At 40.5% G+C, this 13,419-nt stretch overlaps 1 protein-coding gene across 1 annotated transcript in view; it reads left to right on the forward strand.

The window, feature by feature from the left end:
- The window catches only part of ATAD2 (ATPase family AAA domain containing 2), a 43,450-nt gene extending 31,053 nt beyond the window's left edge, over window positions 1–12,397 (forward strand). Inside the window, exons 18-28 of the mRNA XM_075582241.1 lie at window positions 549–735; window positions 1,374–1,559; window positions 2,030–2,165; window positions 2,292–2,488; window positions 3,153–3,312; window positions 3,513–3,635; window positions 4,250–4,387; window positions 8,953–9,324; window positions 10,554–10,687; window positions 11,387–11,515; window positions 12,244–12,397. Of these exons, the coding sequence (XP_075438356.1) occupies window positions 549–735; window positions 1,374–1,559; window positions 2,030–2,165; window positions 2,292–2,488; window positions 3,153–3,312; window positions 3,513–3,635; window positions 4,250–4,387; window positions 8,953–9,324; window positions 10,554–10,687; window positions 11,387–11,515; window positions 12,244–12,279 (1,798 nt within the window). The 3' untranslated portion in view covers window positions 12,280–12,397. The remainder of the gene's footprint in view (window positions 1–548; window positions 736–1,373; window positions 1,560–2,029; window positions 2,166–2,291; window positions 2,489–3,152; window positions 3,313–3,512; window positions 3,636–4,249; window positions 4,388–8,952; window positions 9,325–10,553; window positions 10,688–11,386; window positions 11,516–12,243) is intronic.
- The last annotated feature ends 1,022 nt before the right edge of the window (window positions 12,398–13,419 follow it).

The following is a 13,419-nucleotide window of genomic DNA, read 5'->3' on the forward strand; positions in this document are numbered from 1 at the left end:
CTTGTAGGGAAATGGATATCACACTGTCCCATAATGAATAACCTCAATTTGGTTGTCGGCCTTTATACCCGGGGGGAAGGGCTTGTAACCCTGCCCCATAACAGGGCAGGTTTAGGTACTGACAGGCATCACACCATATACATGTGACCTAGTTAGTACCTTCCCCAGGTATGACACTCCAACTGCCGGTTTAGGCCTGCCCCTGGATAAGGCAACATAGTACCCATCCAGGCCACAACTGCAGACTAGGCCCTGCGCAGGAGTTTAATCCCAACACTGAAGGCTATAGCTTGGGGCACTTGGCTACACAGGGCTAGTGAGCCTAGGCCTAGGAATGCAAGTTACTCATGGGATGTGGAATAGGAAGCCATCTTCTGCTAGCCTCCTACAACTTGAAAAAGCTGTAAAAAAAAAAAATGCGTGCTCCAGAGATATGTATGTTTTATAAGTAAAAACTAGTACAAAGCACCTTTTAGCAATAAATGAGGTTGCAAATGATTTCTTGTTTTTATTTAATTCACAATATATTTTTATTTTCTTTCTGCCAGGAATGCGTGTAATCGGCCAACTTCATATAGACCAAGACTCCTGTTATCTGGAAAACCAGGACTTGGTCAGGGATCTCATTTGGCTCCCGCAATTATACACAATTTAGAGAAGTTCACAGTTTACTCATTAGATCTTGCAGTTCTGTTTGGAGTTAGTGTAACCTGCCCAGAAGAAACATGTGCACAGGTAATATTTCCTGCTACATGTTAGAAGTGTGTAAATTCAGACATTAAAATTATGGTGGGTAAAAAAAAGTGACAAACCCTCCACTTATACAGTGTACAGCAAACAAAAATAACACTTTTTGTGTAAGTTTGCACGTCTCGTACAGGTCTGCAACCCTGCTTGTCACCATTCTCTTAGCATACAATGCTTACATTTATTTATATATATATATATATATCTGGTTTGCTGTTTTGTTTTTGATTGTGTATTTACAAATTGTACATTTCTTAAATTTACTTTGTGCAATAAAGAGTGAGTTTTCTGCTCCTTTTCTGTGCAGACTGAGTGATAAAACCAGTCCTGCCTCATGAGAACAGAACTGCAGGTATAGCATTAACTTTGCTGTATCCTACCTTGTGGGGTTGTAAGACTATAAAGTTAATTGGGATTTATGCATCCAATTTTCACATTATATAGATATCTCTATCTACAGTGTATATTTTTGACAGTTATAGTGGCGGGTTCTGGGGTTGGGGCTTGCGTGTGTGTATTAATTTTATGCATTTAATACCCATAACAAGTAAACATTAAACTATTGTTTATTTTTTAATCGTGGAATAATCCAATAAAGTGTTTTTAATTTTGACTTTTCCGTACAGCTCTTTCGTGAAGCGAAGAGAACCTCTCCAAGTATCTTATATATTCCACATATTCATTTGTGGTGGGAGACCGTTGGCTGCACTTTGAAAGCCACATTTCTCACATTGCTGAAAAACATCCCTTCATTTGCACCGATACTTCTACTTGCAACATGTGACGTTGGCCACTCTGATCTGCCATCCGAGGTACTTTGTTTAAATAAAATTTAAAAAACACAATTTTTAAACATTTTATTATTTGCATCTACATCATAGCCGTCTATTGATAATTAGAGACGGGCAGTTGTAATTATTTAATGCCACAATTGTTTGTGAGCTATATTCACTATATATTGCAGAATGTACAGCCGTTTGCTGTTTTAAACAAAAAGCGTTAGCAGGTAGCGTCAAATTATTGTCCTAATACTATACAAAAGATGAAAAGGCTGTACTTTTACTGTGAGATGCAGTATTTCTGGGGTTGTAAGAGTTACTTTGCAAAAAGGTTGAATTACTTTTTTTCTGAGCTGTTTTCTTGTTTTCTCATGCGTGTGTAGTGTGTACTATTAAGTGTCTCGGTTTTGACTTATGTTGGACTTTTGTCCTTTGTCTTTAACCTGCATTTGTTTGTTTTTTTTTTGTTTTTTAACTTTGCCATGTGGGTTATTTTTCCTCAGTTGCAAGAGCTGTTTGTGGATGATTATGGAGAAGTATTCCATGTTCAGCTGCCCAGCACGGAGGAGAGGGAATTATTCTTTAAAGATTTGATTCTGTTTCAAGCTGCTAAACCACCTGCTTCCACAAAGAAGGCAGGTTAGTGATTTCTTCCAGTACCTTTCTGGTAATAGTGACAGGCTTTAGCTTCAAATGGATTATTGGGAATATTTCCCTATCCTTGCTAACAATTCACCTGTCGTGTTTTCTGTGTTCTTTTTTTAGTTCTTCAGGCCTTGGAGATTCTGCCTTTTGCACCTCCACCTGATCCCCGCCCTCTGACAGCTGAAGAGCTCAAACGTTTGGCGGAGCAAGAGGAAGACACCTTTCGTGAATTGAGGCTCTTCTTAAGGGATGTTACTCACAGACTTGCTACTGACAAGCGGTTCAGAGCTTTTACAAAGCCTGTTGATCCTGAAGAGGTAAAGTATTGGATACATCAAACTAATTTGGACAGTGTGAAATTCAGTTATTTCTGGTTGTCTCTAGCTATTAGGATGTGGGCCATTTAAAGGCATAGTCTGTTTGCATAAGTCAGGCAAAGTATTTTAGTGAACGCCTGTTTGTTTAAAACGCGTCAATTGAGATTGGTGGACACCTCGTGCACTTTTCTATTTTATCGTACTTCCAGCATGGCTGGCTGTAGTTCAGTTTATTTAAACACCTATTTTCCTAAGTGCCCATAATGCCATAATTGTATGTTTTCTTTGACACATGCACAGTAGAGCTTTTTCCCACCTTTCCTATGCTCCCCCTCAATCCCCTACTTAATGGCCAGCTGTATCAGTCACACCACACAATGTTTTACCTACTTTATAGTTGACCTTTCCATTATATTCTAAAAGTGCATGAAGTGCTTTTGGATAAGTGATTGGCAAGTTGTGAAATCATACTTTGCTTTGACCTTGCTTACCCTTGGGTTTCTCTCCCACTTAAAATAATCAAAATACGGATCAGTGTTAATTCATAGGCAAGAATACACGTGTTGCAGATTGTTTGTCACAAATCACAACTGTATGTCTTTTTGTAGAGGGTTGATTTGCCGCCGTTCCAAACCCCTAATAGTCCACACTTTGTTATTTGTAGGTTCCTGATTATGTCACAGTTATTGCACAGCCAATGGACCTCTCAACTGTAATAAGTAAAATTGACCTGCACAAGTATCAGACAGTGAAGGAATATTTAAGGGATGTTGATCTAATATGTAGTAATGCGTTGGAGTATAACCCAGACAAGGATCCTGGAGGTGAGTATTTTATCTTCTTCCTATTTTAAATTTATAGCAATGTTGACTTTTTTCTTTCATGTGTGTAAAAATAAAGGCAATACATTGTTCAGTTTCACTGTATATTTTGCATGTAGTCTTGCATATCTTTGTCTGTAATTTAGGTTGCGCAAGATAATGGGATCTTTCCGAAATAAACTTTTTTTTTTTCCCCTCCTCAGATCGTTTAATCAGACATAGAGCATGTACACTCAAAGATACCACCAATGCAATAATCAAACAAGAGTTGGATGAAGAGTTTGAGAAGCTTTGTGAAGAAATTCAGGAGTCTCGCAAGAAAAGGGGTATGTATATATATTTTTTTATTTTATTTTTGCCAAATTTGTAGAGCACCTTAAGTGTTATTAGACGGAAAAAATAAGGTTTTTTTTTTTGTTTGTTTTTTTACTCAACCCATAATGTTTGCATTCCTATATGAAATAACAAACTAACGGTTACATGTTTCAAAAAGGAGCCCATAGAAGAAAAATATCCACTGGAATAACAAATAAAATAAGACATGTAGTACTTTCAAATGAATAAACATAGAATAAATAAATATTTTAAAATACTGCACTTATAAGAATCGTAACTATAGTACAATCGCATTGTGAAAAGTATCATGGTAAACTTGCTGGGGGGAAAATAAACCCCCTGCCATTAATTTTATTATTCACTAAAAATTTACTAAGGTAAAAAGAAATCTTTGGCTGGTATAAGAAGTCCAGCCGTCGCAAAATGTAACACAGTCTGTATCAGGCCTCCAATTAGCTGCAAATATGTAAAGGATGTGTCAAATTCCTCCATCAATCTCATTTAATAAATGAAACGAGGCTTTGGGGTAGATAACAATTTCTGTTGTGGAAGTTTACATAATGCAGAACTTTAGTGCTCTGATCCTGATTTTTATTTATTTTAGGTTTCTCCACTTCAGAATATGTGCCATCTTATTACAATGTACTCCCTAAGCAGGATAGTACTTCAGATGCACGGAAAGTGGAAACTGAGCACTGTGACAAAGGTGAGCTGCCAGCAGCAGCCAGCACACCCAGCACAGGTATGTTAAATGAGTTCCTAATAGATTAATAGACTGGAGACTTTTCAACGCCTTAAGGAATGTTCCTATTTAACAGCAGCTTGGTTACCTTTTTGTTTTTCAAGACACAGTTTATAATGCATCAACAACAAATTATCAAACACTTGCGCACATTCTACAAAAAAAATGATCTACAATGCCTCAAGTGGCTACAGTTTAGGAATTTTATTAGCAAAGCATATGTGGTATCGTATTATAGTAAAGAGAACCAAAAGTCATGATTTGCACCTTTGCACCTTTTTAAAAGTAAATCTAGCTTCTGCAAAGAAGGGCTACAATGGTGCATGGTCTGCGTCATATCTTATTACGAGATACTAAGGCAGAGGAGTGCAAACTTTTCAGCCTGCGCCACACCTTAACTGGTCCGATGGTATGTGAAGCCTCCGGTGACATGGTAAGGGAAGTTAGACGACTCGCGTCCCTGGATTAAGGGACCTTAATGTGCGTCTTGGGAGATTAGGATTGAAACTTTCAAATGTTTAAAGAGTTTTAACAAGGCACATGAGAAGTGCTTGAACCAAGAGGTACTGCATTAAAGGTAGTGTGTGGCAGGCTCTTGACAAATGTGACAGTCCAATCCAAGTTAAATCCTTTCCAAATCTTAACACAATGTTCAGAATGCCTTCAATAAATCATATCTCCAGTTCAATTATAATATAAATGATATTCTGGAGATATTCGTGAGGAGCAGCTCAGAAACCTGGTTCAATTCCTGGTGTCTGCTCCTTGTGACCTTGGCCAAGTCACTTTATCTCCCAAAAACATAGATTGTAAACTCCACGGTGCAGGGACTGTGCAAAATGTCTCTAAAGCACTATGTAAAACTAGCAGTGCTATACAAGAACAAATTATTATAATTATAATATGCCTGGGAGGCAAATGTGAGGTAGTACTTCACAGAAAGACAGATGGATTCATTCAATGGTCTTCCAACAGATCTAGAGGAGTCTAATTCAGTTATGGAATTCAAACATGGGACTTTAGTTGGCCTGTAGTTGTGACCTTTGGACTGGTGTGACGCGCCCCCCCCCCCCCCCCCGGTCAGAGTTTGCGTTTTACACATGAGCCTCCAGATGTCGCTGGGGTTTAGCAGTTTGCACACCGGCTGCTGGTAATAGAGCTAATTTCTTGTGCAGTCTCTGTCTGTTTGAGATCCCCAGGATTGAAAGGACTGTACCATCACCCCTTTTCATCCTGAGACATGACTGCACCCTTTAATCTCCCTGGGGTCTAATGACATTTTCCTGAAATCCATATTTCTTAAATGGCCCTTCACCATATGAATGTTAAGTATCCAGTGCTGGAAGGTGCCTTATGGTATAGTACCGTTTAGTATTATGGGCCATAATGTCCTTTGAGTAAAGCGCCTCAGGATTGAGGATGGTCCCCTCTTCCAATCCATGGGGGAGGGGGTGTTTGTCCACTCACTACTCCCTTTCTCCCTGTGGTGTAAAAGCATTCCTGTGACAAAAATACATTGCAGGTAGTTAAGTAATAATCCCTGAAGAACAGGTCATTACTGGTCAATAATGCCCTGGCTGGAAGAGTTGAAGGCCCGAGGCGAAGCCGAGGGACTTGAACCACACTAGGGCATTATTGGCCAGTAATGCCCTTTTCTGAGGGAATTATTACTATTATAGGCTAAATGTAGGTTTGTTTATTTTCCCCCATAAATACACTTTGTATAGTTATATAGATTTTTTTTTTAAATAAAATTGTAAATACATTAAAGCATCTCTATACTCACTGCAGCTATCTATAGACGCTCACCTTTTACAGCTGTCCCCCCACTCTATAAATACACACACTGCAGCCTCCACACATGCTGCAGCCGTGTGTGTGTGTGTGTGTGTGTGTACTGCAGCTCTAAACACACGCAAACTCTACACGCCTACACACGCATCCTCTGCTGCAACACGCACACACTGCATCTACAAACGCAAATACCCACAAACTGCAGACACACAAACACAAACTCTCCCTCCTCACACTGTCCTGCTCTGCACGGGGGGGAGGGGGAGGAGTCAGTGCTTGGCTGCTGCCTCCTGTCCAATCACCTCCCTTGTGACAAAAAGAAAAGAGGTTGGGGCGCTCCCTATTTGTATAGGCTTGTGATGTTGCCTGTGTGGTAGTGTGTAACCAAAGAAAGGGTAGTGTATACTTGCCCTTGTTGTTTTCTGCAGCTGGACCAGTAGAGAAGATAAAGCCCGGAATCTTCTTGTAGTTGCAGTGGAGGTGGAGGGTTGGTCAGCGCACGGGATTTTGCTCAAACGTAGAGATAAGAGGATAGGAAGATATGGAACACGGTATTAGTGTTTTAGTAATCGAACGGTACAATACAGCCAAAAGAACTTTGGAATTAAAAATGTATGAAAAATATATTTTTAAAATAGCTTAAAACTCTTTGGAATTAAAGAACCTTGGTAATTAAAAGTAAATATATGAAAAAATATATATTCTAAAATAGCTTAAAAATCCTTAAATAAAATTTAAATGGAATTGTGTGGTTTTTTTGTGAACAGAAGCAGAATACGTGCTATATGTGGATGACTAACAGGGTGTGTTTATATAGCCTGTTGTTGGTCTGAGGTAAAAAGGGGATAATGGGGCTGGTTAGCAGAGTTTAATGCGCAGTCTTTCCTTCACTGAATGCTGCTAAAAACAATAGCTTTCTCACCCTCCTGGTGGGGGCAGTACGTGAGTTGCTTCTCTCCCGGGGGCCCAAATAGGAAGAAAAGGGCCGAACTCGGTGAGTGAGCAAAATAGAATTTATTAGGTACAGAAAACAAAGTCAAAATAACACTCACGGTACAGCTTTAAAACAGCCCAGCATCAGCCTGATCGTCCGGTGATATTCCTCTCACCAGTACAGCTCCCGTGGTCGCGTCCGACGGCGGGACCGGAAGAGGAGGTCTTACCGGATGTCAGCAGGCTGGCTGGGTCCTTCAATCAATGGGCTCCGGCAGGGAACAACTAGTTTCGCAATAATGCTTCGTCAGGTTCCTGACGAAGCATTATTGCGAAACTAGTTGTTCCCTGCCGGAGCCCATTGATTGAAGGACCCAGCCAGCCTGCTGACATCCGGTAAGACCTCCTCTTCCGGTCCCGCCGTCGGACGCGACCACGGGAGCTGTACTGGTGAGAGGAATATCACCGGACGATCAGGCTGATGCTGGGCTGTTTTAAAGCTGTACCGTGAGTGTTATTTTGACTTTGTTTTCTGTACCTAATAAATTCTATTTTGCTCACTCACCGAGTTCGGCCCTTTTCTTCCTATTTGGGCCCCCGGGAGAGAAGCAACTCACGTACTGCCCCCACCAGGAGGGTGAGAAAGCTATTGTTTTTAGCAGCATTCAGTGAAGGAAAGACTGCGCATTAAACTCTGCTAACCAGCCCCATTATCCCCTTTTTACCTCAGACCAACAACAGGCTATATAAACACACCCTGTTAGTCATCCACATATAGCACGTATTCTGCTTCTGTTCACAAAAAAACCACACAATTCCATTTAAATTTCATTTAAGGATTTTTAAGCTATTTTAGAATATATATTTTTTCATATATTTACTTTTAATTACCAAGGTTCTTTAATTCCAAAGAGTTTTAAGCTATTTTAAAAATATATTTTTCATACATTTTTAATTCCAAAGTTCTTTTGGCTGTATTGTACCGTTCGATTACTAAAACACTAATACCGTGTTCCATATCTTCCTATCCTCTTATCTCTACGTTTGAGCAAAATCCCGTGCGCTGACCAACCCTCCACCTGCACAATCACCTCCCTTGTCTGAGAGCTGCTCTGATCAGTGAAAGCTGATTGGCTGGAATGAAAAACTTGACAAGGTGATAAATTCCGGGCCATTACTGAATCAATAATGCCCGGAATTTAACAGCATTCGCCTATAATATACATCCATCTGTGGGCACTGGAACAATAATAATTTCCTCTAAAGTTTGAACGCTGTTGGTGCCATACTCTTTTGGTGCTGTAATTATTTTTAAGCTATTTGAACCCATTCCATAGCAGGGTAATGCACAATAGTTGGGGCATTCTAGGCTATTTAGTGTATAGCAATGTAGATTTTTAGATATATAGCACTTCAGATCCGTAATGCACAATGCAATTTGAAACAACGGGTATAACCACTTAAAACGTAAGTCAACAGGAAAATGTAATGCAGGGAGAATTTACAGCACAAGTAGGGAGGGTGTTATAAGTGTGTATGCAAGGGGAAAATACTGTTAAAGAGCTGTTTTTTAATACGGTCTTTTGAAGGTTGATGGAGAAGGTGCTTTTGGATATTGATTTTGCCAGTCATTCCAGGTGGTGTGGGGCAGGAGAGGGCTTTAGGTACAAAAAAGATGGAAAGAAGCCATCCCTGAGCAGAATGCAAGAGGCGAGCAGGGATATGACAATCTGAATGTGGGAGGAGTTGGATGTGACCTTTTAGACAGTGCAACTTGACGTGCTTTAGTTTTCTTTAAGGTATATGTGATTTTTAATACATTTAATGACCATTTACAGTTCAAACAAGGAAAAAATATAAAAGAAGAAACCGGTGGAGTTGTGGTACAATTACTAAAAAAAAGAAGGTTTTACAAACTTCTAAAGATTGCAGAATTGAAGCGGAAAGTGAGATTGACCTGGAAAATAATGAATCCAGTGTAGATCATACTGAAATCGAACTTCTTGACGAGTCCTCAATGGAAGCTGACAATGAAACCTCTGTTGCGGACAGTCTTGCAAGTCATACTGAGAACTTGTTGAAGCCAGCTGTAAATATCCCTGGGAATACAAATATCTCTGTTCACACGGCATCTGATGAATTAACAAAAAAGCACCTTGAAGCTTCTTGCTCTCCAACAAAAGAAAATGGTGATCAGTGCGAGTCCAATGGTATGTAGGACCCTTATTAAAGCAGGAATTCAGGTCCATGCATGAAATTTCCCTTCACATACAAATGTATCACGGTTATAATCCTTCGTGTACAGTACATAACACACATACTTTCATGGCTGTAAACCCCCTTACAAGTGAAAATAGAACATAAGAGTGATTGCAGCAACAGGTCCTTGTCTGGTCTGCTATGTTGGTTTGTGGTCTGTAACCCTACAGAAATTAACGGTTCTTTCTCACCGCAGCAACTTTAACATTGGTGTTTTGGCAAGTGTAAAATGTGTTCAATTCGGTGTCTTTTCAGTAGAAGATGCTGTAGGCTGTATAGGTCTTCTTCAGCATGTTCACATTCATAGGTGGTCAGCTTCTCATTGCTAGTAAATTCCAACATGAGATACTTCTGCGTTACCAGTAGATATTTGTCTCTGATATACAGATTTCCAGATCTGTTGTGTTTTTTTTTGTTTTGTTTTTTTAAATCAAAACACAAATTACTCAGTTCATATCACTCGATGTTCATGTTACACTCCACTGTGTGTGTGTGTGTGTGTGTGTGTGTGTGTGTGTGTGTGTGTGTGTGTGTGTGTGTGTGTGTGTGTGTGTGTGTGTGTGTGTGTGTGTGTGTGTGTGTGTGTGTGTGTGTGTTTTCTACTTGCCCCTCTTTAGATCCTTCACTTTTTCCCCTCAACACTTTGGTGCATTCCTAGAACATTGTGTATGAAGGGGTTAATTTATGTTCCCACTCTTTGGTCTACTACATGTGCATACCCTTTTCTCAGCTAGCCCAAAATGGTGCTGGGTTGTTTTGATTGTACAATTGGAGATATTGTGGAATAAAATATCTATCTCGATAGAGTAAAGTAGCCAAAAGGTAGCACTCAGAGTGAACTTGCTGTTAGTAGGTTTCTCTTGTAAAACAAGAACTTCCAAGTCAAATTAGCAAAAGGTTGCTGCCCTTAAATAGTGGGGCATGCTGTGCTTGTGCATGCCCTAGAGCAGGGGTGCTAAACTCCAGTCTTCAAGGTCTCCTGCCCCCCCCCCTCCCTCCTCAAGTTGAAGACTGCACCACCTGTGGTGAAGCTGGGATATCCTGAAAACCTGACCTGTTTGGGGGGAGGGGGGCGTTTTGAAGATTGGCATTGAGCACAACTGCCCTAGAGAATAACACATTCAGGCAAAGAAAGAATGAACTCATAAAAGTTTGACTTAAATCTGCTCTCTGATTGTAGATTTGGGCGTTCTCCGCATGACTCGTGCTAGGCAAATGCTGGTAGAACAGCAGCATTTAATCAGTGTGGAGAAAGCTATGGAGATACTTTCAGAACCAATTCCAACACTTCTTGTGGACCAACAGCAGCTCAAGGTTAGTTTCAAATTTGATATGGACATAAAAATATTAGCGTAACAGTATAATTTTTTTAACATATGTTTCAAAATGTACATACTGACCTTCGTAATATTAGTTTTGTATTATTATTACATAGACCTGTGATTGCCTACTTTATTTAGTTTGAGCTTCCTGCTAAAAAATATTTGTTTGAACCCCTGTAACAGGACGTGTGGGGCGCGCCTTGCATAGTGCGTCACATCTGTTAACAATCTCCCAGCCTGCTCCATCCTCTCCCCGCTTTCCCAAATCCTCCCTTCCCTCTTTCTCTCCGAGATCCTGTGAAGTAGTTGAAGGGGCCTGGAGACCTGCATCTCATGCTAGCGGTCTGCAGGGTTCCCACACGGGCACCATGCAGGCGGACACAGGCAGTGCTTCCCACGTGGTTGCAATACACCAGAAACCCTGTAAGCCGCTAGCATGTGATGCTGCAGAGTGCAGAAAATTACTTTCATCGCCTTGCGGCCACCATTACTTTTTTTTGTTTTGTTTCCATCAGGAAAACCCGAGTAGAATGTAATTTTCTTGACCTGTCTCAAAGTTCTTTTTTCAGTTGCTGGCATTACAAAATAAGTTATGGATTTAGAATTTGAAGCACGTTTACAATGTATCGAGCTTTTTTCCTGTCATACAAAATTTAATTTGTGGTGGCTTTTTTTTTTTTACCTTTTACAGGAACTCTTGAACAAAGTTGTTGAGAAAAGTAATGGATATAATGTATTTCAGCTGGAAAAGCTGTATGCATTACTCAGCCAGTGTATTTACAGACATCGTAAAGATTATAACAAAGCCCAGTTACTAAAGGTAATGTCTACTGTGTACACACTTTATAAAGAGGATTCGTGTTTGTCAATTAAATACAGTATAAAACAATAATGTATAGCAGGGGTGTGCAATCTTTCCCTTCTGCGCCCCCCTGTCTGCTTCCCTCCCTGCTCGCGCCCCCTCCCTTACCTTGTCTCCGGCTTTTGGTGTCAAATGAAGCCGCGGTGTCACTTGATGATGACATCGCCAAAGACAAGTTAAGTGAAGTTGCCGAGGCTTCACGCGATACCCCTTGGGGGAAGAGCACAGTCCTCTGCAACTGCCGCGCACACCTGGTGTATAGTATAGACTGATCGAGTGCTATATGAAACATGGTTGAACTGATTCATGTCCATTTGTCAGCTGGTGTAAAGTTTACTGTTTTTTTTTTTATTTGTTTTTTTAACACTTTTTGGGCCATAAATTAAGTGTTTTATGAAAATTAATCTTATGCATCGTTACAGATTACAGTCCTTGAATGATGCATACGATCTGTTTGAGCTCCTACAAAATAGAAAGCTCCATATTTCTAAAGCAATGCCAAAGCCCAGATAAAGTATTGTGCCAGAGATATTGGGTGTTTTCATTACACCAGCAGAACATGATGATGCCAAATATCATGTTCATCACCGTTTTAATACGCTATAGCTGTACATACACCAATATATCTAGGTGAAACATTGCTGTTCAAATCTGATGTGACAATGGTTTTTTTTTTCCCTTTCCAGGACATTGATGTTGAAATTGAAAGCTTCAGAATTTAAGATCTATGGCTTTTTCCCCTCTACGTTCTATCTTTTATATCAACTGCCTTACTCTGATGCAACAGATGATCTTTATATAATATATTGTGGTCTAATAAATTTTAAATGTTTACTTGTATATATTTTTTACTCTTATCTATGCTGATACAAAATACAGTTTTTCATGGAAATCAGTTGCCATAGTTTGTGCATTCATAAATATTTTTCCTTTTGAACTTGCCTTTATTGGTTGCCAATAACGGTGAAAACGAAATTAAAATAGTGTGTGTGTCGCTATGGATGAGCGGAAACAGTAGTTACAGATCTATCCAGATCTCACATGGCTGCTCGTGTGTTATACATCAGGGGCGCGCACACATTTGGTGCTCTGCTCCCCACACCTACTGTGTGTAATGCATTAGTTCTGTGTGGAAGCTATGTAGGACATTTGGTCACCCCTAACGCTAATGCACTTAACTTGGCGTGGAGAGATGTCCCATTCTGTGTGGAAAGTGGCATGTGTAATGTGATTGGTTGTTTGCATGTGGGGAATGTATCTGGTATATACAGTTGATGTTGGGGGAGCAGTGGTTGTCTGGTTTTTGGGCCAGTGGGGTACGTTTGCCACCAGTTAATCAGCCAAGACCCTGGCTGTAGCAAGAATTTTTTTAAACTCTGAAAATGACTATTTAACCGCGCAGGTGGCATTGCTATTTAACGGGTTAGTGGAGACCTAAACTGACGGGCTCATTCAGTGATTTTTCACTACCATAAAACGAAGAAAAGTAAAAATAAATCTCCCCAATTAATTGTTCTATGTGAAGCTGTTAGTTAATCGGGCCCTCTTATAGTTTGGTCACATCCCACTTCAAAAGCATGGAGTTAAAGGGGGGAGGTCTTCGTTCTAAACAAATTATCCTTGTTAGGCTAAGGCCCCGCTCCCTCCGTCAGCACTCCCGCACTGCAGACAGGCAGACCGCGATATGCGGTCTGTAGGGGGCGGGAGTGGGAGGTTTGAGCGGGAGGGGGGGGCGTGGCTTGAGCGGAGGGACCCGCTACTCCCTCCCTCCCTCCACGGGCTCGGGCTGGCACTCATACACACACACACTCAGGCATACACACACACACACACACAGGCATACACACACACACACTCAGGCA

This window comes from Ascaphus truei, chromosome 2 (assembly GCF_040206685.1).
Source record: "Ascaphus truei isolate aAscTru1 chromosome 2, aAscTru1.hap1, whole genome shotgun sequence".
NCBI classification, from domain to species: Eukaryota; Metazoa; Chordata; class Amphibia; order Anura; family Ascaphidae; genus Ascaphus; species Ascaphus truei.